Source organism: Lissotriton helveticus, chromosome 8 (assembly GCF_964261635.1).
Source record: "Lissotriton helveticus chromosome 8, aLisHel1.1, whole genome shotgun sequence".
Lineage (NCBI taxonomy): Eukaryota > Metazoa > Chordata > Amphibia > Caudata > Salamandridae > Lissotriton > Lissotriton helveticus.
Window position 1 is genome coordinate 1,262,107,258 of NC_136069.1, and position 26,407 is coordinate 1,262,133,664.

Below are 26,407 nucleotides of genomic sequence, written 5' to 3' on the forward strand. Positions count from 1 at the left end.
TCGGGGGCGCCAGATGGGGCTCGCAATAGGGGCGGCAACGCAACATATCCTTTCACTCTGGGGCACTCCATGGAAGCCCACACACATAGGGTGGCTCCACAGGCTATGGTAGATAATGGGAATGGAGCGGATACAAGCGTCTCTCACGCAGACTTCAGACACCTTTAGAGAAACATGGGCACCTCTAATCTCCCTGTTGTCACACGAATTCCGTGAGCTTACCTGCCCAAAATATCTCAAAGTCCTCAGACTAGTCGATGAGTTCCACAGGCCACCGGGAGACAAGACATGAAAGGTCTGATGAGGGTCCATTCGTATGCCACACACCTACACAGCGGAACACACCGGAAGGGGTGGGAGGGTGGGAGGGGGGCAGTTCCAGGGAAGGGATGGTTGGGGTTAGGGGGGTCTATTTGGGAGGTTGGGTGCGAGAGCTCTTAGAGGCAGTCTGTTGCAGGGCAGGACTCAGGCCCTCTTGCATGGACTCATGGCATCCTGCTCCAGAGATCAGCCTCCAGACGCTACACACGGACCATGGGGCTACAGACGCATTTGGGGCTATGACTGTCTGATTGTTGCAATGTTGTATCTAAATGAAAATAAAAATAAATTTGATCCAAAAAAAACAGTCCTACGACAAGAATGTAGAACGCATAATACAGAACTTTATGGAGGACGCGCATAGATGGCGACAGCTCCCTCTTACCGTACTAGGGCGAGTAGCCATGTTTAAAATGATAACACTACCAAAATTCTTATATGCACTCCAAAACGAGTACTACCCCCTGCCGCGAAAGGTGTTCGAGAGAATAAATGCGGAACTTAGGGCCTTCCTTTGGCTGGGCAAACAACCGAGGGTTGCGCTGAGCACTCTCCAACGTCACCAGTATAGCGGAGGGATATCTATCCCAAATTTGGAAGCCTACTATTGGGCAGAGCATTTAGCCCCTATTAATGACTGGCTACATGCATCGGCGGATCACCCCACATATGCCCTCGAAAGATACCGAATGGACGCCCGGCCTTGTATTTATTACCTATATGGGGGGAAGGGAGGGACGAAACTTCTTCCGGCCACGGGGCTTACCCTGGCGATGTGGAACAAAGCGTCGGCACGCACGGGGTGGAAGAAAAAACCTACCCGCCAGACCCCGATCTGGCAATGTACGTGGTTGACAGAACTGAATAAATTAAAGGGCTTCCAGAGATGGGATGATATTGGGATCTCAAATATAGGTGACATAATAGCTAAGGGGGAGTTGAATTCCTTCACTGCGCTGAAAATTGAATTCGGCCTACACAGCACACAGATTTTTTAATATACACAACTACGACACGCGTGGCATGCAGAAAAAATCCAATTGGACACACTCCCAGAATACGTTCCCTTGGAGGGCAGACTACTGCAAGAACAAATCCAAAAAAAGGTAGTTTCCCTCATGTATAAAACATTGATGAATAACATGGCAGACGACCTGGGCGACCTTAGGAGGAAGTGGGAGACCGAAGTGGGAGAAATGGATACGGTAGACTGGGACATAGTACCAATGGATCCTAGAGAAGTAGCTATAAAGTCCAGGCTACGACTTATACAATATAATGTGCTACACAGAACATACTACGATAGGGTGAGACTACACAAAATAGGTAGGATTGGTGACACGAGATGTCTGAGATGTGGCAGTGCTGAAGGAGACTTCTACCACATAATTTGGTCATGCCCTACAATACAGAGATATTGGCAAGAAGTGTTGAAGGAGTTGGGTGAGGTTCTTGAGGCCCCATTGCAACCGAATCCTAAAATGGTCCTTTTATGAATGACAAATGATGTGGACCTTGCCCGTCCCCTGCTGATCTTTCTGGTCCTAGCACTGGTAATAGCAAAAAGGGATGTAGCTAAGTACTGGGGACCGGGCACACCGCCACAACTGGGGGAGGGGAGACAAGGGCTGGATGTCTATATGGCTGTGGAAAGGGTCACATACAAGGCGAGAGGTTGCCCCAAGAAATTTAGCAGAGTATGGGGGAAATGGAGAAAATTCCATGGGCTGGATGGGGGTTTGTAGGATGGCACTTAAGGTGGACAGAAATACAAGGGAACACAGATCTCACTTGAGGAGAACCGGGAAATGAGACAAGCAAACCGCCACGGATCTAACCGGACACTCTATGGGGGGTTTCAACTGGATGGAATTTCTGCTGAGAAACTGGGGGGATGGGGGGTTGAGGGGAAGGGAATGGAGACCGAAGATGATACGAGTGTAATGTTGTACCATGATAAAATGCAAATAAAAATGTTTATAAAAAAAAGATTGTCTAAAGTCTGTCTTAAGTCTGTCTTAAGTCTGTCTTAAGTCAAACTTGAAACAAAATCCTAACTTTACTATTACTAAATGCCTTCTGTGAATACCAAAAGTAGTAGGACAGACTTAAGACAGACTTGTCTCCCAGAACCTTGCACTGTCTTTCCATTTGGAATCTGCATGCAATTTCGCCCATAGAGAGTCCTCATTGTCTCTCCTGTTTTCCCAAATCGCTTGCTTCAGCTGTTTTTTCTGCTGTTGTAATTCTGCTAGTTTTAGGGTGTTAGTTGGAGACCACCGTACCTGCCGTAACGTATAATTGATAGTATTTTTTATTGATTTCATCTTACTCTTTTGGATCCTTGTAAAGTTGGGATTGCCGCTGCAACTTTGCTGTGTCCTTGATTTAATTGGGATGGCGAATGATTTTGTCAAGGAGTTCGTATAGTTTGTCCATTTCTCCATCTCGATGCCACCATCACGGGATTCGAATAACATTTTATTTTACTATAGTTGATTGTGGTGGTCGTGCCTGGCTCACCCTACAAAGAGGGTACAAAGAGTGAGCTCCTGGGGCCGGTGATCACTGTCGGCTTTGTCACCCATACTGAATGAAAAAATGTCATTAAAAAGGGTTAGACACAAAAATGTATAGTCTAGTGTAGGAAGGTAGATCCCTGACTATGGTTGCCCCCAACTTTTTGCCTGGTGTTTTGCTGGTTTTCTGACTTAGTTGACCTGAGGCCCTGCTATTCAGGACCTCAGGCCCACTGCTCTCTCTGTAAAATGGATTCCATGTACCTTAGGTACATATCTAAATTGGATACTGAGCCACCTTATCAGTCCCTGTACAGTGTACCTTAGGTACCCAGGGCATAGGTTTACCCAGGGCCTACCAGGGGCTGCAGCATGTATTATGCCACCCCTGGCTGGCCATCCAAATCTGACACAACTGGCTGCACGACAGCTGGGGCAAGGTGGTGTAATCACCCTTTGCTTTAGATATAGTATACCTATATCTAACCCTAAAATGGACACACAGATCTCCTATCAGTCACTCCTATGGCAGGCCTTAACAATCCTGGAGGCAGAGTGCTTGGAATCATGTGAGATGGTGCTCTGGCATGAGCTGAGCCTGTCTGCGGCTTTCGGGATCTATCCCTTAGCCGTTTCCATGATATCACATACCATATACTCTTAAGTGCATTATAATCCTCGCGGTTATATGCCAACTCTGGTATCGCTTTATCAAAACATGTCGAGTAAGGTGTCATACGAATTGGAATACTAACCCCTCGCCAATTCTGGCGACGGGGTTAGCATTCCACCCTTCTAGAGGGACACGACATGTATGTAACCCCTAACCCCGGTTAAAGTCAAACAGAGCCTCAGCTCCACAAAATGGATGCTGCCACCGAGACACAAGTCTGCCCTCCTGCTGCTGGGAGTCCTCCCAGAGCAGGAGATAAGGACAAAGGGTTTCCTGCCAGGGGCGGTGCCAGCACCGTCCCAGACAGGGTTTTGTGTATTGTAGGTAGGCAGGGCTTTAGAGGAAGGTGACTGCACGTGGCACCCCGGTGCTCACTGTGCATAGGCTGGCTGGAACCAGTTCCAGGGTCACTCCAGACCCTGTGCTGGGGAAAAGCCCGCCAAGGAAGTGGGTGTAACCACCCCCCTCCTAGTCCCACCCCTAGGGCAGGACTTAGTCGCGTGCCAGCCCCTTTTTACAGGATAAAGGTAGGAACTGGCCCCCTTCCAAATCAGATCATCTTTGAATCCTGAAACTACTTTCCACGAAAGGAACTCAAGACTTCTTCCTAAGATTTCTCCCTTGTGACTAAGGAGTAGTCACCCTGCATCCGCAGGCACCATCTTAAGAACACTGCGGTCTGCTGCAAGTCTCTCCTCCGGATCAAGACTGCCCAGCTCGACGAGAACCGGCTTCCCTGGCACCTCTGACCTCTACCTGCATCATCAGTCACGCTGAGATTCGTGGGTGTGACGAGACCTCGAGGGACCGGCCATCTTCAAGACTGCACGACTTCTTTCCAGCAAGCCCGCCGAGTAATTTCCTGGTGAGTGCTTTGGGGTCCGAGAAGCCCCGACCCTGAGCAGCTCCAGCACCGAAGCGCAGCCTCCCAGCATCTCCACGATCTGCGTGGGGCCCTTCTGCTTTTTGCTGCTCACCGCGTTGTTTGGCTACTAGCCCGCTGGCTTGTGGCCTTCTGAACGACGCCCGACGACATTTCTGCTGCTGGTCTGGTTGCTCCAGGCTGGCCCTTGCTCCCTTCCAAAAGAGGAGCACCCCGGACCCTCCTGGTCTACTCCAGACGCCATTTTGAGTCCACCGCGTGGGCTTGAATTAGCCAAGGCTTGTTGCCCAATCCTGGGTAACTTCGACGCCGACAGCTTCATCCATCGTGGGACAGCTCGCCTCTCCATCCTGGTCGCCGACAACGCCTCCTGGTCCGTGAGATCTGCAGAGCCAGCGTCGCCCACTCACCTAGTCGAGGTGACTTCGCCCGGTGCCATCCTGGTGCCCACTTAATCACTGGCTAGTGATTCAAGAACTTGGTCCCCTCTGCTTTCAGGTTTCTTCTTCCTTGATCCAGGCTTGGATCCATCGAACTTTTCTTCACTGGTCGCCTGCCAGCAACTTCCTTCTTCCAGGCTCCTGGTCCGGCAACGAGATCCCCGACGTCTTTTCAGACCTATGCAGCTGCAGCCCCTGGGCTAGGTAACTTCGGCACTTCGGTGTCCCAGCATAGCCTCACTATCCTAGGGTCAGGATCCACTGTCGTTTTCTTCCTACCAGGTCGGGTTCGCCCGTGAACACTAACTTTGCCTTTACTAGCTTCCATAGACTTTGTCCCGCATCCCGCGTGAGAGTGCACACTCTGCACCCGAGTCCCCTAGGTCTCCTAGAAGTAATCTAACGATTCCCTAGTCAAGTCCTAGCGATTCCAAAGCCTATTAGTACTGTACTTACCTGCTAGTAATTTCGCATTCCACTTTTTAAGTATATGGTTTTTCGTGCCCCTCGGGCATTTGTGTATAACGTGCTAACTTAAGTATTTTCGTAAGAGTTTTGTTGTGTGCCTAGCACCCTGTCCTCATAAAGAGTACAGGGTTGTTGTGATTCTAATAAATACACTGTTTATTTTCATAACACTTGTGTGGTGTCCTTTCACTGGGTGTTCAAGGGGTAATGTGATGGTAAAACAGCTGGCTTAACACGCCCTCTAGAGTCTTAGCCTTAGACTGCTCGTATCCATGCTACTAGGATAGCTGGTCTATAAGGTTGACTTACAACCAATCATCAATAAGGGTTGTTTGGACTGATATATAGTGATCACTAGAATAGTGAGCACTGCACATCAGGCCAACTTCTCACATTGGTGAGCAGCGGTTGGGATTTGAGCTTGCTGTTGTTTTACCACACATGCCCTAAGAATATCTTGTGAAAGATCACATAAGTACTAAAGGTACATATAACTTAGCTTAGAATACTCTGAGTTCTACTGAACCAGCTGTTGTAGCTCCTAGGGCCTAGCACACCCTAAACTACAACTCTAGCAAGGGATCAGTAGGCAAACATATAGTGTAGGTAAGTGCACCACTTACACCTCACTAGAAAAGCATGTCTACCCAGGGAGATTCTACTGAGACTCCCCTGGTCAGTGTTGACCCTCCACAGGTCACTTCAAGATATGCAGCTCTCAGTTTCCAGGAGATGAGACAAATCTGTGTCTCCAGAAAACTGAAGCAGGGGTCTAACCCCACCATTCCCTTTCTGATAGGTCTCTTAGAGACATATGATGCCAGAAAGCTTTCTCAGTTACATGAGAACATGCCAGCCTTAGAGGGAACCTCTGGGGATCCAGACCTCCCCAACACTGCTACTGCAGTTGAGGAGGAGGAGGATCAGGAGGAACTCTCTGGGGATGAGGTAGACAAAGGTCTTGAGGTAGTCAGAAGGCTAACCAGGGCCAACTTAGACTTGCTTGGGCTAGGATCTGGGGGACCCCCAGTACTGACCCTAAGTAGGCCTAACCTTGGAGTTAGGAGAGATAGATCTCTTTCTAGGGACTCCATTAGATCTCTGTACTCTAATGCCTCTTCTCAGGGGAGAAGGAACTCTCCCCAGAGGAGATTGACTTCCCCTCAGAGAAGAGAGCATGAAGCAAGGATGAGACAAGCTAAACTGAGGATTGAAAGGGAAGAACTTGCCCTGGCCAAAGAGAAGCTTGCCTTTGCTAGAGAGCAGCAGATGTGTGGGTTAGCTCCCACTGGTGGCAGCAATCTCCCAAGAGATAGAGAGAAGGGTTTAGATACTAAACACCTGACTAAAATAGTGCCCCCCTTTAAGCAAGGGGATGACATCCAGAAATGGATGGCTGCTCTGGAGAGGGCCTGCACTGTGCAGTGCATTCCCCAGAGTCAGTGGGCAGCTATACTGTGGCTCTCCTTTGATGGTAAAGGTAGAGATAAGCTCCTCACTACAAGAGTGGAGGATGCTAATGATTACCAGGTCCTGAAAAATGCACTGGTTGATGGGTTTGGCTTAACCACTGAGCAGTACAGGTTGCTGTTCAGAGACACCCAGAAAACTCAGTCTCAGGACTGGTCAGACTTTGTTGATTGTGCCACTAAGGCTTTGGAAGGCTGGCTACTGGGTAGCAAGGTTACTGACTTCACAGGATTGTATAATCTTATTATGAGAGAGCAAGTCTTAAATAATTGTCAGAACCAGTTATTACACCAGCACCTGGTAGACTCTGATCTGACCTCTCCACAAGAATTGGGTAAGAGGGCAGACAAATGGGTCAGAACCAGGATTAGGCCCAAGAACCAAGGTGGTGACCAGAAAAAGGAATCAACCAAGCCTCAAGAGAAGGGTGGGAATAAATCTACAGATCAAACCACATCAGGGCCCCAAAAATCCTCTGAGGGGGGTGGGTCCCAGAATCCTTCCAACAACCAGAAGAAACCTTATTGTTATCCCTGTAAACAGGTGGGTCACTTAAAAACTGACAGCAGTTGCCCAAAGAATAACAATAAGGAAAACATACCCCCAAGTAACATTCCCAAACCTCCTGTTACTACTAGTAGTAATCCCCCAGGTGGTGGGAGTGCCCCCAAGAATTTGGGTGCATTTACTTTGGGAGTTCCTGTGGACTCTGGCCTAACCAGGTCCCCTGACTTAGATACTCTTGTCTGTGAGACTGGCATGGGGTTTGCCAACTTCACAACTTGTCCCAACACTTTGGGCAAGTACAGACAGGAGCCCCTCATCAATGGTATAAAAGTTGAGGCCTATAGAGATACAGGGGCTAGCATCACTATGGTGACTGAGAGTTTAGTCCCCTCAAGGCAACTTTTACCTGGTGCCACATACCAGGTGACCAATATTGATGGAGTACAGAGAGATCATCCCATGGCAGTGGTCAATCTCAGCTGGGGAGGTGTCACTGGCCACAAGAGAGTGGCAGTGTCACCAAACTTGCCTGTAGATTGCCTACTGGGGAATGATTTAGAGCTCTCAGCCTGGGCTGAAGTAGAGCAAGAAACCCATTCTAGAATGGTAAGCATCCATGGTAAGGTTAGTGGGGCAGTGGTAGCCACAGCCCCAGTCCAAGATATCCTCCCTGAACAGGTCAGGAGGGTTGTGCCAGTCACAACCCAATCTCAGACAACTTCCTTCCCAGAACAGGTTGTCAAGGCTGTGATGGTCACAGCCCACACCCAAACTGAGCCCCCTCCTGAAAAGGTTGAGAGAGTTGTGATGGCCACAGCTCAAACTCAGACAGATGACAGTGTTGTGAAGCCTGAAACTATGGATCACTCCACTCAGACAGAGAGTATTGAGGAGGAAGAGAAATCTCCCTCCCACCAGACTTTAGGAAAGGATCAGCCTCCTCAGGGAACTGATCTGACCCCTTGTGAAGAAACTGCCACAGAGGTAGTCAGGCCTAGCCTGGCAGAACCCCTGATGTCAGTGGACCCTTCCAAGGTGGGACCCAGTCTGGAGCAGGTAACCTGCCCCTCTCTACCCTGCCTCAGTCAGCCCAGGGCTGTAGAGGTCAGGGAGGCCAGTGTTGGACCCCAAAGGGCCCCCTGTCCAAAAGAATTCCCCAATCAGCAGATTAAGGGCACTGAAGCTAGTAGACCTAGCCAAGTGAAAATAAGACACACTCCTGAGGGATCCCCCTTAAAATTAGTTAGGGACCTCCCACAGATGGACACTGTTGGGCACAGCCAAACTTGGGACCTGAGGGCCCCAAACCTGACCTGTCCCTCCAGTAAGCCAAACAGAGGGACCCAACCTCCAGCTGTAGGTAGCCAGAGGTTGACCCTGAGAGCCCAAAACAACTCAGTCTTGGAAAGAAAGGCCTCTCTGGTGGAAAATGATTGGAGGAAGCTGAGCCCAAAATTAGTGGAGCCTCACTTCAGTACTCCATTTCAGCACCAGCCTTTTACTTTGCCAAAACACACCACAGGTAGAGATTCCCTATGGTGGAGACCCTCAGACACCCTTAGGGTGAGGGATTGCTTAGTGGACCATGAGATAGGGGGTAACCATGCCAGTGCTGGTACTTCCTTAAATGGCCACTTAGGCAATATAGGCTTACCTGGACAAGGATAGCCTTATCTCCTTTCGTTTGGGGGGGGTTATGTAGGAAGGTAGATCCCTGACTATGGTTGCCCCCAACTTTTTGCCTGGTGTTTTGCTGGTTTTCTGACTTAGTTGACCTGAGGCCCTGCTATTCAGGACCTCAGGCCCACTGCTCTCTCTGTAAAATGGATTCCATGTACCTTAGGTACATATCTAAATTGGATACTGAGCCACCTTATCAGTCCCTGTACAGTGTACCTTAGGTACCCAGGGCATAGGTTTACCCAGGGCCTACCAGGGGCTGCAGCATGTATTATGCCACCCCTGGCTGGCCATCCAAATCTGACACAACTGGCTGCACGACAGCTGGGGCAAGGTGGTGTAATCACCCTTTGCTTTAGATATAGTATACCTATATCTAACCCTAAAATGGACACACAGATCTCCTATCAGTCACTCCTATGGCAGGCCTTAACAATCCTGGAGGCAGAGTGCTTGGAATCGTGTGAGATGGTGCTCTGGCATGAGCTGAGCCTGTCTGTGGCTTTCGGTATCTATCCCTTAGCCGTTTCCATGATATTGCATACCATATACTCTTAAGTGCATTATAATCCTCGCGGTTATATGCCAACTCTGGTATCGCTTTATCAAAACATGTCGAGTAAGGTGTCATACGAATTGGAATACTAACCCCTCGCCAATTCTGGTGACGGGGTTAGCATTCCACCCTTCTAGAGGGACACGACATGTATGTAACCCCTAACCCCGGTTAAAGTCAAACAGAGCCTCAGCTCCACAAAATGGATGCTGCCACCGAGACACAAGTCTGCCCTCCTGCTGCTGGGAGTCCTCCCAGAGCAGGAGATAAGGACAAAGGGTTTCCTGCCAGGGGCGGTGCCAGCACCGTCCCAGACAGGGTTTTGTGTATTGTAGGTAGGCAGGGCTTTAGAGGAAGGTGACTGCACGTGGCACCCCGGTGCTCACTGTGCATAGGCTGGCTGGAACCAGTTCCAGGGTCACTCCAGACCCTGTGCTGGGGAAAAGCCCGCCAAGGAAGTGGGTGTAACCACCCCCCTCCTAGTCCCACCCCTAGGGCAGGACTTAGTCGCGTGCCAGCCCCTTTTTACAGGATAAAGGTAGGAACTGGCCCCCTTCCAAATCAGATCATCTTTGAATCCTGAAACTACTTTCCACGAAAGGAACTCAAGACTTCTTCCTAAGATTTCTCCCTTGTGACTAAGGAGTAGTCACCCTGCATCCGCAGGCACCATCTTAAGAACACTGCGGTCTGCTGCAAGTCTCTCCTCCGGATCAAGACTGCCCAGCTCGACGAGAACCGGCTTCCCTGGCACCTCTGACCTCTACCTGCATCATCAGTCACGCTGAGATTCGTGGGTGTGACGAGACCTCGAGGGACCGGCCATCTTCAAGACTGCACGACTTCTTTCCAGCAAGCCCGCCGAGTAATTTCCTGGTGAGTGCTTTGGGGTCCGAGAAGCCCCGACCCTGAGCAGCTCCAGCACCGAAGCGCAGCCTCCCAGCATCTCCACGATCTGCGTGGGGCCCTTCTGCTTTTTGCTGCTCACCGCGTTGTTTGGCTACTAGCCCGCTGGCTTGTGGCCTTCTGAACGACGCCCGACGACATTTCTGCTGCTGGTCTGGTTGCTCCAGGCTGGCCCTTGCTCCCTTCCAAAAGAGGAGCACCCCGGACCCTCCTGGTCCACTCCAGACGCCATTTTGAGTCCACCGCGTGGGCTTGAATTAGCCAAGGCTTGTTGCCCAATCCTGGGTAACTTCGACGCCGACAGCTTCATCCATCGTGGGACCGCTCGCCTCTCCATCCTGGTCGCCGACAACGCCTCCTGGTCCGTGAGATCTGCAGAGCCAGCGTCGCCCACTCACCTAGTCGAGGTGACTTCGCCCGGTGCCATCCTGGTGCCCACTTAATCACTGGCTAGTGATTCAAGAACTTGGTCCCCTCTGCTTTCAGGTTTCTTCTTCCTTGATCCAGGCTTGGATCCATCGAACTTTTCTTCACTGGTCGCCTGCCAGCAACTTCCTTCTTCCAGGCTCCTGGTCCGGCAACGAGATCCCCGACGTCTTTTCAGACCTATGCAGCTGCAGCCCCTGGGCTAGGTAACTTCGGCACTTCGGTGTCCCAGCATAGCCTCACTATCCTAGGGTCAGGATCCACTGTCGTTTTCTTCCTACCAGGTCGGGTTCGCCCGTGAACACTAACTTTGCCTTTACTAGCTTCCATAGACTTTGTCCCGCATCCCGCGTGAGAGTGCACACTCTGCACCCGAGTCCCCTAGGTCTCCTAGAAGTAATCTAACGATTCCCTAGTCAAGTCCTAGCGATTCCAAAGCCTATTAGTACTGTACTTACCTGCTAGTAATTTCGCATTCCACTTTTTAAGTATATGGTTTTTCGTGCCCCTCGGGCATTTGTGTATAACGTGCTAACTTAAGTATTTTCGTAAGAGTTTTGTTGTGTGCCTAGCACCCTGTCCTCATAAAGAGTACAGGGTTGTTGTGATTCTAATAAATACACTGTTTATTTTCATAACACTTGTGTGGTGTCCTTTCACTGGGTGTTCAAGGGGTAATGTGATGGTAAAACAGCTGGCTTAACACGCCCTCTAGAGTCTTAGCCTTAGACTGCTCGTATCCATGCTACTAGGATAGCTGGTCTATAAGGTTGACTTACAACCAATCATCAATAAGGGTTGTTTGGACTGATATATAGTGATCACTAGAATAGTGAGCACTGCACATCAGGCCAACTTCTCACATCTAGCGTCCCATTTTTATTCTTAGTGAATGATAAGTGAATGCTGGAGGAGTGTCGCCTATGCTTCTACCATTCACAGCTCTGAGGTTCAGATGTTCAAGGTTCTCTATTAGTCTCTGGCTATTTGTTGTAGGTAGTTCTGATGAATTGTTACGCTGTTGTGGGATGTTCTATAGCTGGTTCTGTATCATTACTTCCTCCACTAGTGATGAGCCAAGCAGATGTAGGTTAAAATCCCCTGTGAGTATTAGATCTGATGTTTTGATCTCACTCATGCAGAGCACTACAAAGTTTGCCAGTTGTTTTGTATCCTTGATCCTAGAGAACACCTAGAAACAATGGTGAACATGTTGATGTGATTCCAGTACCTGTGAAAGAAAGGTAATTCTGAACATACAAGACCGCAATGTTCTAACCATGAACAGCATCAATAACAGTTACAATGATTGCAGTCTATCTATAGAAGAAAAGGAAATTCTAACCATACACGGCAGAATTATTCTAACCATAATCATATCAGGAATAACAGAGTTACAGTGAGGACCAATTATGCATTATTGGCAAGAATAAAGCAGACAAATCATTAAAACCAGTTATGTATAGGAAGACTGCTTGACAACACCTTAATGGAAAATGCTTATTAGAGAAAAGATTGCAGTTCCATGACCTACTCTGTACATCCTAATATTAAAAAAGACAGCATTGTGTAATTTATTGGATGCAATAGATTCCAAGGTTGTAGAATAGTTATTTTCTCATAATGTGCCAACAAAAGGTGACACAGCTCTTATACAAGATAATTAAAATGTGTTTAGTGCTGTGTGGGGAATTCATACAATCTGTATGTATTTTTAAGGATGCAAGAAGTGAAAATTTTTGTTCTTGGGATGTATCTCAATTTGTTTTTGAAATGGAAAACCTTTGTAAACTATAAAGATTTTTATTTTTAGTAGGGGTGTATAAGACACCGGCTCAAAGGATAAACTATTGTCTAGTTAGTAACACGCTGCTTTGTTTTGCCACTCCAAAGCATGTCCAAAACCAATGGTCATTAATGGATGGCCCCTATGTCTCAGAAATAACCATACTTTGTCCATGAACATAAAAGAAATACAATACCACTTACCACAAGTTGCAAGGTGGAAGAGACTTGAATAACTTTGCCTGGACAATAGCTATCTTGGTGTAATGGATGACGACCAATGACATAGTCTTCTTCCTATGGACGGAAAACAAGATGTTAGGGAAACATTACAAAGATTAACTGATTGCCACAAGGAGCACCTATTTTATTTTGAGATTATTTTCAAGGGATTATACAATTTAATAAAAAATAAATCTATGTGTCTTGATGTGATATTTCTCTGTTGCCAGAAATGATATTTGCAGTAGATAAAATCTCATTTAGTTTGTGAACACAAAAGCAGTTCAGAGTTTCACATTTCTGAAAAGTGTAGCTTTCAGGAGTATTAACCAATATTTGCTCATATGTTTTTGGGTTGTACCTTTAATTGGAGTAAGCGTCTAGTTGGCAATTTGTGACATCAGATTTAGCCTAAGGGCCTGATTAAGAGTTTGAAGGATGGGTTATTCCGTCACAAACGTGATGGATATTGTATATGCTGTAATACAAGTGCCCCAGGATATGATGAACTTGCAATATGGTGCACAAGATATCCGTCACGTTTGTGACGGGGTAACCGGGTCTGCCAAACTTTAAATCAGGCCCTAAGTCTAATTTGTGTTCAGAAAAAAACTGTTAAAAAATTAGAACAGGGAATGGCAAGGACAAAAAACAGTATGCAAACAGTGGAGCAGCGTGCCCTCTTTATATATAAAAAAATAAAAGGGTTAACAGAGTCTGCTCATCCACAGTTCACAGGCTTTCACTAAGGATGAAAGCAATTCCTGTTTTGGAAAAGCCCAAAGACAATTGTGGTCTATCACCATCAAGGAAACTGAAAAGTGGAGAGATTCAATAAAGTCTTCAGAGTTCATACAGAAACAAGGTCAATTTGTTGAAAGCTGTGAGAGAATTTTTGCTGAACATGACCATGCCTCATATTGTGAAAGGTAAGTCGCCCTTTCAACTGATGTGAGGAAAAAGAGTATCTTCTGACCTTTGTCCTTTTTGAATGAGGACAGTTGTGGACAGGAAGGAAGCTTTTGGTCTGTTATGGAAGTATACTAAGGCAAGCATGGTCTAGAAGAGTGTGTTGGAAAGGAGAAGGGATGGTTCAGTGCCAAAAGTTCATGCAAAGACCAGATGGGCAAGATGGGGGGGGCAGGGCGATATCACAAAGTGCGGCATCGCTTTGGAAGAAAGAACTGTCCATGAAGCTTCAATCTAACTTCCAGCTCTTCAGGAAGAGCCTGAAAACATCGCTGTTTACTTCCGCATAGGTTTCTGTCAACACAGTGCACTGTTCTTGTCCACACACCTCAGCGCCAAAGCGCCACAGCAATCGAGCGCTATATAAGCATATGAAAACATAAACATAAACATGTTGGAGATTAAATTAATCTCAATGATCCTGTGTTGATGAAGAAGGGCCTTTCTAAGTTCTGAGTACCAGTGCAGGTTGAAGAGATCTAAGGGAACTTGGTTCGTGTCTTGGGGAATTAGTGATGAACACAAGTGGTGGAATTTCTGAGTTAGATGGGGTTGGTGATGAAGGAACTGAACTATGTTTAACAAGGGCAATCATAATCCTAGAGTGTACATGGATTCTGAGGACCTGGAAGGTGGGCATAAAATCTGTCCAAAATATTCTAAGAAACATGATGGTGGAGTCGAAACAGAAGTATAAGAAGAATTTCTCACAGAGTTAGATAACATACAATTTCTTTTTTTCAGTCATGTATTTTATTCTGTTTCTTTTCAAATATGTGTCTTATATTGCTGCCCCTTCCTATTTAACTTTCTGAATTGTTCTTTATGTTTTTTATGCTGGGTTTGCCATACAGTTAACACTTAAAACTAGTTCCTTTGAATGCATGTTTTTGAGGTATTTCACATCAATAGCGACTCGAGAATAGTGTGCTACCCGAATATCATGGACAAAATATAGTGGAATGAAATACTGGCAAGGTAAATATATATGAGTAAGTCTCCACATACATGTACCTCGACAATATATGTGTGTATATTGTCAAGGTACGCAGATGTGGGTATACTTCGCTATATGACCTTAACTTCCTGATATTTTGGCTATGGATATTTTGGTAGCACAACGTTTCTGTGGTTGACATTTTGGCATCAACCTTTTTCAAACTCTACAAAAAACGTGCTGCTTTTCGTATCAACCCCGTTTATCGACTTGTCAACACTTTACTCAGACACACAGCAACAGCTACTCAAAGCTGTGAAAAATCTAATTACTTTTCCGAAAGCAACATTTTAATACCTAATATGGCATCTTAGTATCCACACCACACATTACAGTAAAAGAAATATGTGCAGGCTCTACATGGCTAGAGGTGAGTGACATAATACTTCTACAGTATGCTGCACCCCCTAACGTTTCTGGTGTTAGGTCTTGCATAAATTCTACTTAGTCTCTTATCCTGGACATCTTTTTATCCCTTGCACGGACCGTGGGCCAAGTACACTTGCTATAAAGAGGGTTTTAAAACTAAGACCGTCCAAACTATGTCATCTGAAGATGACACATGGATGAGCTACACTACCTAGCTTGTGCATGCAATTTACAATTCACTTCATGTACAGTTAGATGTTTTAAAAGACCAAACTATGAAACATAAAAAGATAATTTAATTAATCTAAAATGTTTCTCCATCTCACCTTCTTTTCCTGAAAACGTCTATCTGAAGAAGGAATTGTAATACTGCTAACTTGTGTCTTCTTAAACTCTAGTGCAAACAAAAAGCATCCCTTTTCTCCTGAGTGATGATTACAGTTCTAGACAAATGGCTATCTAGACTCTGCTTGGGGCATAAAGGACACGTGGCCTACCTTTGGCAATGGCTTATCTGCTAGAAACTCTATCTAGCCTTAGAATCCTTACCTTAGAATTATCCCCCGGTGTCAGCCTGGATCTGGAAATTTTTCGTGAGCAGTACCCCTGCAAGCTGGTGGTGGTGTCAAACGGCTCATAGTGGCATAGTCAGCGTCGTCCATGCTGGACGTGACGTGCGCGGTGCCTATATAGGTGACACCCCTGGGCGCTGTCATCATGTACTTTTTGCGACTTTCCACGTCAGGAGTTCGGAGCCACGTAGAACACTGACCAGTGGTGTGGAAAACTAGGGCCCTGAAAGGGGAAAGCCCTGTCGCTAGAAATCCATTCACAGAGAGGGGAGGGTGGGTGGGTCAGTAAATAATCTGTGGCTAGACAGAGTCTCTACCAGATAAGGCGTCACCGAAAGTAAGTAACTTGACCATCTGATAGAGACTTCTAGCCACAAATTACTTACCTTAGAATAAATACCTAAGCATAGGTGGGCCTGCAAAACAATTTCATGCCAAAAAGTCCTGCAGGACCGAACAGCCAAAGTGACCATCCCATCGGACCTGAATGTCCACGCAGTAGGGTTTTGTGAATGTGCGCAAGGAAGCACACGTTGCTACCTGACAGATTTCCAGAACCGGAATTCCGCATGCTAACGCAGTGTTCGCAGCCACAGCTCTGGTGGAATGAGCAACCAAGCCCTCAGGGGGTTGCTTCTTGCCCAATGTGTAGCAGTTTTTAATGCAGCGCACGATCCATAGAAGATGGTTCGGTTCTGCACAGCTTACCCGTATCACTCCGACATACCCCACGAAGAGTTGGCCGCCCACCAGGAATGCTTTTGTGTGGTCAAAGTAGAACGATATGCTCCATTTGGGTCCAGACACTGGAGTAGCGCCTCTTCTTGGAGTTGCTCCTCTTCTTAAGAGGATGCAGCTGAACGTAAAAAGTAGGCAGGGTGATGGACTGACCTACATGAAAGAGAGGGACAACTTCTGGCAGAAAAGCTCTAGTTCATAGAACCAACTTGTCTGGGTAGATGTTCAGGTATGGAGACATTTATGCCAAGGCCTGAAGTTCACTGACCCTGCGGGCAGATGATATTGCTACCAGTAAGGCTGTCTTGATGGTAAGGAACCTAAGAGGACAGTTGTGCAAGGGCTCAAAGGGAAAGTACATCAGGAAAGTCAGGACAAGATTTAGATCCAACTAAGGCATTATAAAGGGAGAGGGAGGAAACATATGTTGGCAACCTTTGAAGACCCTATGTACAATAGGGGATTTGAAGAGGTATGGCTGGTCAGGCAACCGCATAAAGGCTGCGATAGCAGAAAGAATACCCTTTATGGTGCTCAAAGCAGAGCCCTGCTGGGCCAGGGAAAGAATAAAGAGAGGAACCTGAGAAAGGGGAGCAGAAAGGGGGTCAACATGCTGTTCTGTACACCATGCCACAAACTTGCACCAATGGCAAATGAATAACTGTTTTGGTGGAGAAACACCTGGCTGCCAGAATAACATCACAGACTTCAGGCAGAAGGTCATAGGCTATCAACGCAAGAAGCTGGAGTGTTGACAGGTTTGGGTGCAGAGCCCTTTCCTGCTGCTGCAACAGAAGATCCTCCTGAAGGAGCAGCCTGTTTGGAGGACCGATGGCTAGGCTCAACAGTTTGGTATACCAAATTCTCAGAGCCCAGTCTGGAGCCACAAGGATGTCTTAGGCGTAGTCATTCCTTATCTTCTTGAAAACTCTGGGCAGGAGTGGTATGGGCAGAAAGGCATACAGGAGGTCTGAGCTCCACTCAAGGGAAAAAGTGTCTCCATGCGAGAGCCATCTTGGAAACTCCAGCACGCAGAACTGCTGACATTGCTTGCTGTTCGGAGTGGTGAACAGATCTAACCAAGGCTCTCCCCACAACTAAAATAGACCTTGCACCACCTTTGGGTGGAGACGCCATTTTTGATCCACTAGGCATCGTCGGCTGAGTTAGTCCACTCTGGTGTTCAGATAGCCCGCCAGGTGATGAACCACCAGGGAAATCCCCTGACATTCTAGCTATGTCCAGAGACAAAGGGCCTCTTGAGAAAGGACCCACGATCCCACCCGACCCTGTTTGTTGTTTTCCGTGAACACCTGCACTAGCCTTCCCTTGATGGATGGTAGAAAGGCTTTAAATGCCAGACGGGTTTCCTGGAGCTCCAGTAGGTTGTTGTGGAGTCTGGATTACAGAGATCATAGGCCTCTGCTCTCCACCTCTCCCTTGTAGTCGACCCATCCCAGGAGTGATGTATCTGTCACAACAGTCAGATCTGGTTGGGCAAGGGATAGTGATCTGCAGCTGACTTAATCATGGTCCCTTAACCACGGATGATAAGTTTTGCAGTTTCCTCCAGGATCTGGACCATGCCAGAGAGATTCCCTTGATGCTGTGCATACCGGAACTTTAGGTCCCACTGCAGAGCCCGCATGTGCCAGTGGACAAGTGTCACAAGCAGGAGGCCATGAGGTCCTTCAGCCTCAGAGTCAGTCACACCAAAATCCAGGATAGAGGCTGAAACATTGGAATATTGTGAACTCACCTTTTGGGAGGACATGCCTAAAATTGCGCAGTGTCCAGAACAGCTCCAAAGAAAGGGAGCGCCTGAGAGGGAGTCAGGTGTGACTTTAGTACATTGATAGCGAACCCCAGCAAATGCAGGAGGTCCATCATAGTCTGGAGATGGGGACAGCAGCCCGGAATGAGCTCGCCTTCAACAGCCAGTCATCGAAATAGAGGAAGACTGGCACCCCTGATATCTGCAGATGAGCTGCATCCACCGCCATCACCTTGATGAACACCCAAGAGGCACTGGTAAGACCAAAAGCGAACTGAAAGTGCTCATGGCCCATCGTGAATTGCAGGTAACAGTTGTCGGCAAGCAGGATGGGAATGTGGAAATATGTTCCCGGAAGTCAAGCGCTACCATGCAGTCTCCTGGTCCAGGGCAGACAAGACGAGCGTGAGCATTTTTAACTTCTCCTTCCTGAGGAAAAAATTGAGAGAGCGCAGGTCTAGAATAGGATGGAGGGCTCCGTCCTTCTTGGGCACTAGAAGGTATCAGGAAAAACAATCATGGCCTACTTCTGGCAGATCTGTGACAACTGGCAGGAAAAGAAAAAGAACTAATGTCAGTGCGCTGGGGTGAAAATAAAAAGCTCATTTAATAATCTAAAATGTTCCTCCGTCTCACCTTCTTTTTCTGAATATTATGTCTGAAGAAGGAACTGTAATACAGCTAACTCATGTTTTCATGCACTTTAGTGCAAACAAAAAAAAATCTGTTGGAACTGCTCATTTTTGCAGGGTCACCCCCAAACCTTTTGCCTTCCTCCTCCTACTTTGCTGAATTTGTTTTTGTTGGCCTTAGGACTCTATGCACTTTACCAGGGCAAAAATGATAATGCTCTCTCCTCTAAACACAGTAACATTGACTCATACCCAATAGGCATATTTAATTTACTTATAAGTAAATAAGGGCCTGTAAATTAAATGATACCAGTGGGTCTGCAACTCTAATTGTGCTATCCACTTCGGTAGCCCTTCAACCATGTCTCAGTCCTGCCATTGCAGAGTCTCTATGAGTAAATTACACTGTGATTTTGAGCTGTCAAAATAAACCTTTTGCCAGGCCCAAAGCATCCCTTTTTATAGATATAAGTCACCCCTAAGGTAGGCCCTGAATAGCCCAGATGGCAGGGTGCAAGGTACTTAAAAGGCAGCACATGTACTTTTAAGTATTGCATGTCCTGGTAGTGAAAAACACTTGCATTCGTTTTTCACTACAGCAAAGCTTATATCTCCCATGGGATAACATTGGGATTACCTTATTACATTTCATAAGAATAATTACAAATAGAAAGATATGATTGAATCAAGTTTGGTATCTCTGGGATCACAATTTTAAACCCAAACTTATGATGAAGTCGGAATTTAAATTGCAATTCGTAAAATGCCACTTTTAGAAAGTTACATAACAAAATACTAGCTACCACTTCCTCTGCTGTTATCTACTTGAACAGACTAGAACCAATAACTGATTTCATTGGTCCTGGTTATTTATTAAACCTTTGTTTTATTTTTTCACGTTTTACTCATCTAATATGTTTTTTGTACTCTTTGAAACAAAAAGTGTTTTCTCTGTTTCTGACACATATGATAACAGAAAAAATGAGAAAATGAAACAATGGTTTAATAACCAGGACCAATGAAATTAGGTACTCGTTCTAGTCTGGCTAAGCAGATAACAACAGAGGGAGTGGTAGCTAGCTATTTTGTTATGTTACTTTAATTAGGCCATATCTAGCTACTTGTACTTGGACCTACCCCCTTTTAACTAAACTTTTAGAAAGTTGGCATTTTCTTACTTAAGCCATTTGGAGCCTGCTGCCTGCCTCTTATAGCATGTCTGGGGTGGGTGACATTTGGGCTTTTGTGTCCTCCCCGTAGACATGTGACTTGACTGGCAGGATGGGAGGGAAGAGCTGGAATCAGCCTCACTTACACCTGAATAGGCTGTGTCCTGCCCTCATACAAAGGGCTGCGTAACCCCCTGTAGTGAGTCTAGCCAGGGCAGGAGGGGCAGGGTCTCTGTGCACTTTAAAGGCCTATCTTTAAAGGCTCCCCCACTTCAAAAGCACCACTGGGTAGTACTGGGTACTGGACCTCAGACACCATCAGTTCAGTACACTTCTGGGCTAGTGAAGACTCTGGAAGAAGGACTGTTGTGCTGCTGAAGGGACTTCCACTCTGCTGGACTGTTGTTTTGCTGAACTCCTGCCTTGCTGTGCTGACCTGCTGCCTGCTGCCCTCTTGCCTGGGTGAGGGGACTGGATCTGCATCACTTGAACCCAGAGTAACTCCAAGGGCTAGCTAGCTGGCCTCTTGTTCTGAAGTCTCAAGGACCTAAAAGACTTCCAACTAACCCGCTTCTGCACCTAGACTCTGCTATCTGTGAGTCATCCCTACCAAATGGTGCCACCCCAATCCTGGACCCCTGGAAGTGGGCCTATGGGGTTTTGCCAGTGGAACCGATGCATCCTCTGCTAAGCGACGCATCCCCAGAGCAGAACTGACGCATCTTCACGGCTGGACAAAGCATTTTCTAACAAAACTGACGCATTGCACCTGTTGCGTGGATTGGTTCTGTCGCCAAAGACTCACATTGCCGCTGCATCCCGCACCTTGGGACCGACACATCGTCTTCGGAACTGCCACTATGCAAGGCCTTTCCCAGGACAAGCTCCTCGCATCCCTTGTCAATGGCAGCCGCGACGATGTCGAAACTCCTCATCGCAGCTTCACCACACATCGGAACTGATGCATCATCTCAGCTGCGCCTTGCATTCTTGAAACCGGCCTTAGCATCGCAAGCTCCATTGACAGGATCATTGACATTAACACATCTGGACCTCGCACCGCAGCCACGTCGCATCTCGAACTGAAGCATTGCCTCTGCTGCACGATGCATCTCCGACAAGGTTCCACGCAAATGCTCCACAACCAGGATTTAAGGTACTTTGGTTCAGCTGGCCTAACTGGGTCCTTGTAGCCAGCCCGCGATCCATTGCGGTTGACCTCAACTTTTGACTTTTGTTTGATCTGGAGTGACCAGATATCCTTGGTTGGCACTTTCTTTTTCTAAGCGCTATTTCACAGTTTATTCTTTAAAAAATAATAACTCAAGTACTACTTATTGGATTTTTGTTGTTTTTGTCTTATTGTATTTATTAAATTATGCTCTGTGTGGAATGTTTTGTGAGGTGTTTTATTTGATTTACTGCTTTATGTGTTGCACAAATACTTTTATACATTGCCTCTAAGTTAAGCTTGACTGCTCTGTGCCAAACAACCAGAGGGTGAGCACAAAATAATTTAGGGTTTGCTTGTGCCTTACCCTAACTAGGATTGTGCTTATTGCTTGACCAGGGCTTTACCCCAGTCAACCAGTAACCCAATTTCTAACAGCAACCCTCTTCTCCAGTGCGGTGATTGCAGTTCTAGACAAATGGCAATGTAGACTCTGCTTTGGGCATAAAGATGACATATGTATTGCCCTTCCAGTAGTAGCTTTCAGTTGTTTCTGTGGGAGATGGATGTTGAGATTACCTGCTGGCTTTTATGGTAAGGTTTGGGTAGGGCCCAACTGCTGCTGAAACTTGCTTTCTGGCCAAAAAGATTTAGTCTCATTGATATATTGTTCAATGATTTATAACACTTTGGAAGCTGTGCAGACTATTCATTTGCTGAAAGAAGGGGGAGTGATAATGTATGTCAGCATACTAACCAGAAGAATGTTTTGGACAAATATTGTGCCTAGGGAACTGGCCAGAGTTAGCCATCCAAACTACTGTCTAGTCCAATGGCATCAAAGACTGAATGGACTAAATAATTGCGCAGTAAATGATAGTCTATGGTACGGTGCCCATGAAACAAACTGTTCCTCACCTTAATTTCTGGTAGACCCTGTATGTGTTTTTTGTGCGTGGGAGGCTTGAGTCTCATGAAAAGAGCTCTACAAGAGTATGGCATGTTGCTTGACAAGCGAGTGCTAGACTCTGTTGGGTAATTAGGGTCCATCATAAAGGGGGTGACTCTTGCCACATTATCAGGGAACAACACTACTAATTGTTGGCGACAAATGATGTGATGTGGGTACAGGCCTTTTTTATCTGAATCCCAGTTGGGGAGTACCCTTCTGGCTCTTGTATTCTGTGTATTACATCATGCCTGGGCCCATGATAGTCTGTATAACATTCATGCAGGTGCTAGGGAACATATGTGGTGGGATGCCCATGTTGGGGTCCCCCACAGTATATGTGAGCTCCCTAGCATTGCGGAGTGCTCCATAAGGTTTGTGGCAATTAGGGCTTGCTGTCTCACCTTTTCCTGCATGTCCCCTCGAGCCTCCCTCAGGGATGCCTTTTAAAGACAAGTGCAACTGCGTGGCTTCTAGGCCCACCCTGAAGGAAGGGGAAGGAGTGATCTTTTGTTTTTATTGGGAATGGTGAAAGCAGTTTCAGCTGGAAGAATTAAGATGTGGCCTGAACAACGCCTTCACAAAAGAACGGGCAAAAGACAAGTCCAGGGTGCACACTTCTTTCAGTGCCTCTCTAAGTTGCAATACGCAGTTGATTCCATAATTCACCTACCTTCAACATGTAGGTTGGCTTGAACCTAAAGTGCGTTTTGCAATTGGTTAGCCATTAATATTCTAAAGTTCTTCAGTGCCAGTGTTAGCACGGATACAACAGTCACACCATTTTAGAAGAGTACATGTGACAGTGGCCCTAGCTGGGATACTACTACTATATTTTATCATGAGTAGTGTCTGTAATTCTAATTGTATATTAAAGTCTACATTGTTTTCAACTGATTTGAATTGTGCCAATATTCCAGACATATTCCTATTTATTTAGACACCACTTCCCCTTCTAGACTCCCACCAGACATCTCGCCTCCCGCTCAACTGGCCCTGGCCACCATCCCACGGATCCGCAAGAACAGGGCAGGAGGAAGATTCTTCTCCTACCTCAGTGCAAAGACCTGGAACTCCATGCCTCTGCATCTCAGGCAATCACCATTGCTGACACAATTCTGGAAAGACCTCAACACCTAGCTCTTTGACTGAACTGCAGATCCACCCCACCCCCTCAGTGCCTCGAGACCCTTATGGGTGAGTAGACGCACTTTATAAGAAACCTGATTGATTGATATTCTAGCTTGCTAACAGGCCCAAATCACAGTAAAGAAGTACCTCTCGTCACATGATAAAATAAAATGAACTCCAAACAGTTGTAGGTAATTTTGAGAAACAATGATTTATCTTTCTAGATGTTTTAAACCTTATGACATCAAGCCTTAAGATGTTATTGTTTCCAATTAGCAAATCTGTACCTGAAAGTTTTAGATTTTCAGCAAGGCATGTTAGAGTCACCAGGCGTACTGCTTTGCTAGATAGGAGAACTTAAACCTCAGTTTAGCATTTAGAAGAAGCAAACACAGGCTTCATAAAATTGGAATGCTGTGGGCAAACATTCCAGCAGCATGTAAAACTACCATGAGAGTTACTACGATGAGAGTTACTGGAAGGCTAGTCAGCATTGCACTTTCAGAAGCAAAACAAGAAAAAACAATGACCCCTGTCTGCAGTAGTCGGGAAATCCACTTCCAGTAGAAGTTTTCAGATTTTCCTCTAAAGGAACAGTTAGAAAATTAGCTGGCTTTATAGTAATCTTTATTTTGAAGATCTAATTTCAAAGCTCATCCCAAAGGATAGTCCAACGATTTAGAATCAAAAGCCATGAAAGATATCCTGTCATCTAGTATGAGATTCTACATCCACACATATAGAAGTAATCTACAAACTTTGGCATGGATTACAAGAAACACCACTCTTTGCTGGATTTTCTTTGGCTGGGCTATCCATTCTGCTGTCTTCCAGCCACCATTATATAGTACAGGATTCATTATTGAGCACCACCAAGCAACCAGTGAGTCAGAGGTATCTTAGGGCCATCTGTACAGAATTTAGGGATTACAATTTCCTAATTGCGATTGTTACTGAATTTCAATTAGGAAACAGCAATTCCTAATGTATGTGACAGCATAAACAACAAATCCAAATGGGTTTGCAAATCTACCTACCACATGATTATTAATGAAGTAGGTCGCAATTTGCGACCCATTAGAAATTGCAGCCATCACAGGGATGGGTGCCTGCTGAGGTCAGCAAACCACCATGTCTGTGATTGCTTTTTAATAAAGCAATTTTTTTTATTTTTAATGCAGCTCAATTTCCTTAAAGGAAAAGGGAATACATTTCAAAAAATAAAATGACTCGTTTAAGTGTAATTTTTTAAGTGTAGGCAGTGGTACGTGGGACCACTGCCTGCTCTCATAAAATATTTGCTTCAATATTCACAAAGGGATTTGCAAATGGTTACCAGCTCCTTTGAGGGATCTGTAAAAAAAAGTATTTTTTGTGACCATAATTTGGTTGCAAAACATTCATACATACCACTGTGATTCTGTATTTGGAATGGATGCCCTAAACACGCCCCTTCCAGTGGCGGCTGGTGAAACGTGTAATTAGTGAGGCGTAAACTCCTCTCTGAAATTGATAGAAGCAGGCGCGCAAAGCAAGCAAGCCCAAGTGATTGCATGAATAGATAAAGTATAAAATATTGATGCCGCATTTGAAAGGCATCATGTTAGCTATTGAGACATTGATACAAAAATGCCTTGATTGTCCCATTTTCCTGTGTTTCTGAGGCCTATTGAAGAAGAGGGGTCTTCATGGTGGCTTAATCACTCTAGCTATATTCATTCTGTGACATGTTTCCCCATTTTTTAATTTCTCTCTCTTCCATCTGCATCTTACATTTCATCTCTTTCCTCTTGAGCAACTTCTTTTCTCTTTGAACCCTAACACACGAAGCACCCAATCACCTGTAAGCACTGTATTTTCTTTTACTTTCGTCTCATCAATATTTTGACTGTGTACCTCCTTCAGACACTTTTGCACAGAATCATAATTGCAATTGGAATACATTGCTTTGTGCACTCTGCAGAGAGGCCAAGAATTGAATGGCCATGTATTGTAAACACTCACTGACACTGTGACAAACTTGCACTGTCTTCAGCCTTAACTCCAGAGTGCTCAATCATGGTGTGTTATAAAGAAACTGGAGGGACTTATTCCAGAGTATGCATTATATAAGAGTAATATCCTGCCTGGAAAAGAAATACAGTAACACAACGTCCTCGAAATAGCAAACACACCTAGTAAATTAGAGATGAAGGACAACATGCGAAATATAGATGTGAACTGACACATAGATTACCTTAACATTTTTTACATACATTATTCACAAATCGATCAGTGTTTTGCAATTATAGTAAAGGACATGAATATAGGACCCGAGAGGAACCTGTTCAATGTCCGTTTTAAATCACTGTGGATTCTGAGTCCCGGTTATTATCGTCCCACTTAAAACCGTGACCTCACCTGAAAGTATTGCCATAACATATCTCTGTGCTGCTGAAAAGCGGGAGAGGCAAGACGAACCCAAATATCCTGACCTAATTTCAGTCGTACTGCAAAAAAACACATAAGACTGCAAAACTTGAAAAGGTTAACTAGTATATCCCCTGTACAGGCCGTTAATGTATAGACCAACATTCGGTGGAGGGAGCCAAATTTCAGACATCCTTAACCTAAAGCAGCAGTGTCTTTCGTGGCCCAGATGCATTCTTGTAATTCGGGTTTCTTAGAATTCAAGAAGTTTTTCCGGTACTGTCATCACAATGAATATATTATTTCTCTGTTTCTAAATCACTTCAAAGGTGATCAACGTTGTGATGCCATGAAACTAAATCAGCTTGTCGTTTTCAACTTGTAAAATACCTCAGGAGCTCGAAGTGAGTGACAGAAGCTCATGGTCCCATTATTGTGGAGCGGGAAGGCCAGAGCACAAGTCGTAAAAAAGAGAAATGGGGGACGCTGTCACTGGAAGTGACGTCACGATAGGAAGTGACGTCACGAAAGGTGCCGAGCTTCTCGTCCCAGAGAGGCCAAAGAGTGAAGTCCAGCTGTTTGGTAAAATAAGTGGGGGGACGCTGTCCACCCGACTCGAACCCTGGGGAAGGCTGTGAGTTCCGGGACAGCAGCACATACTGTTGAGGCTA

The 26,407-nt window shown here is 45.9% G+C and overlaps 1 protein-coding gene across 1 annotated transcript in view; it reads right to left on the reverse strand.

Annotated features, from left to right (window-relative positions):
• Nucleotides 1–26,407, reverse strand: part of VWA3B (von Willebrand factor A domain containing 3B) — a 1,052,517-nt gene that overhangs the window by 69,127 nt on the left and 956,983 nt on the right. The window contains exon 33 of the mRNA XM_078658240.1: nucleotides 12,839–12,931. Within this exon, the coding sequence (XP_078514366.1) occupies nucleotides 12,839–12,931 (93 nt within the window). The remainder of the gene's footprint in view (nucleotides 1–12,838; nucleotides 12,932–26,407) is intronic.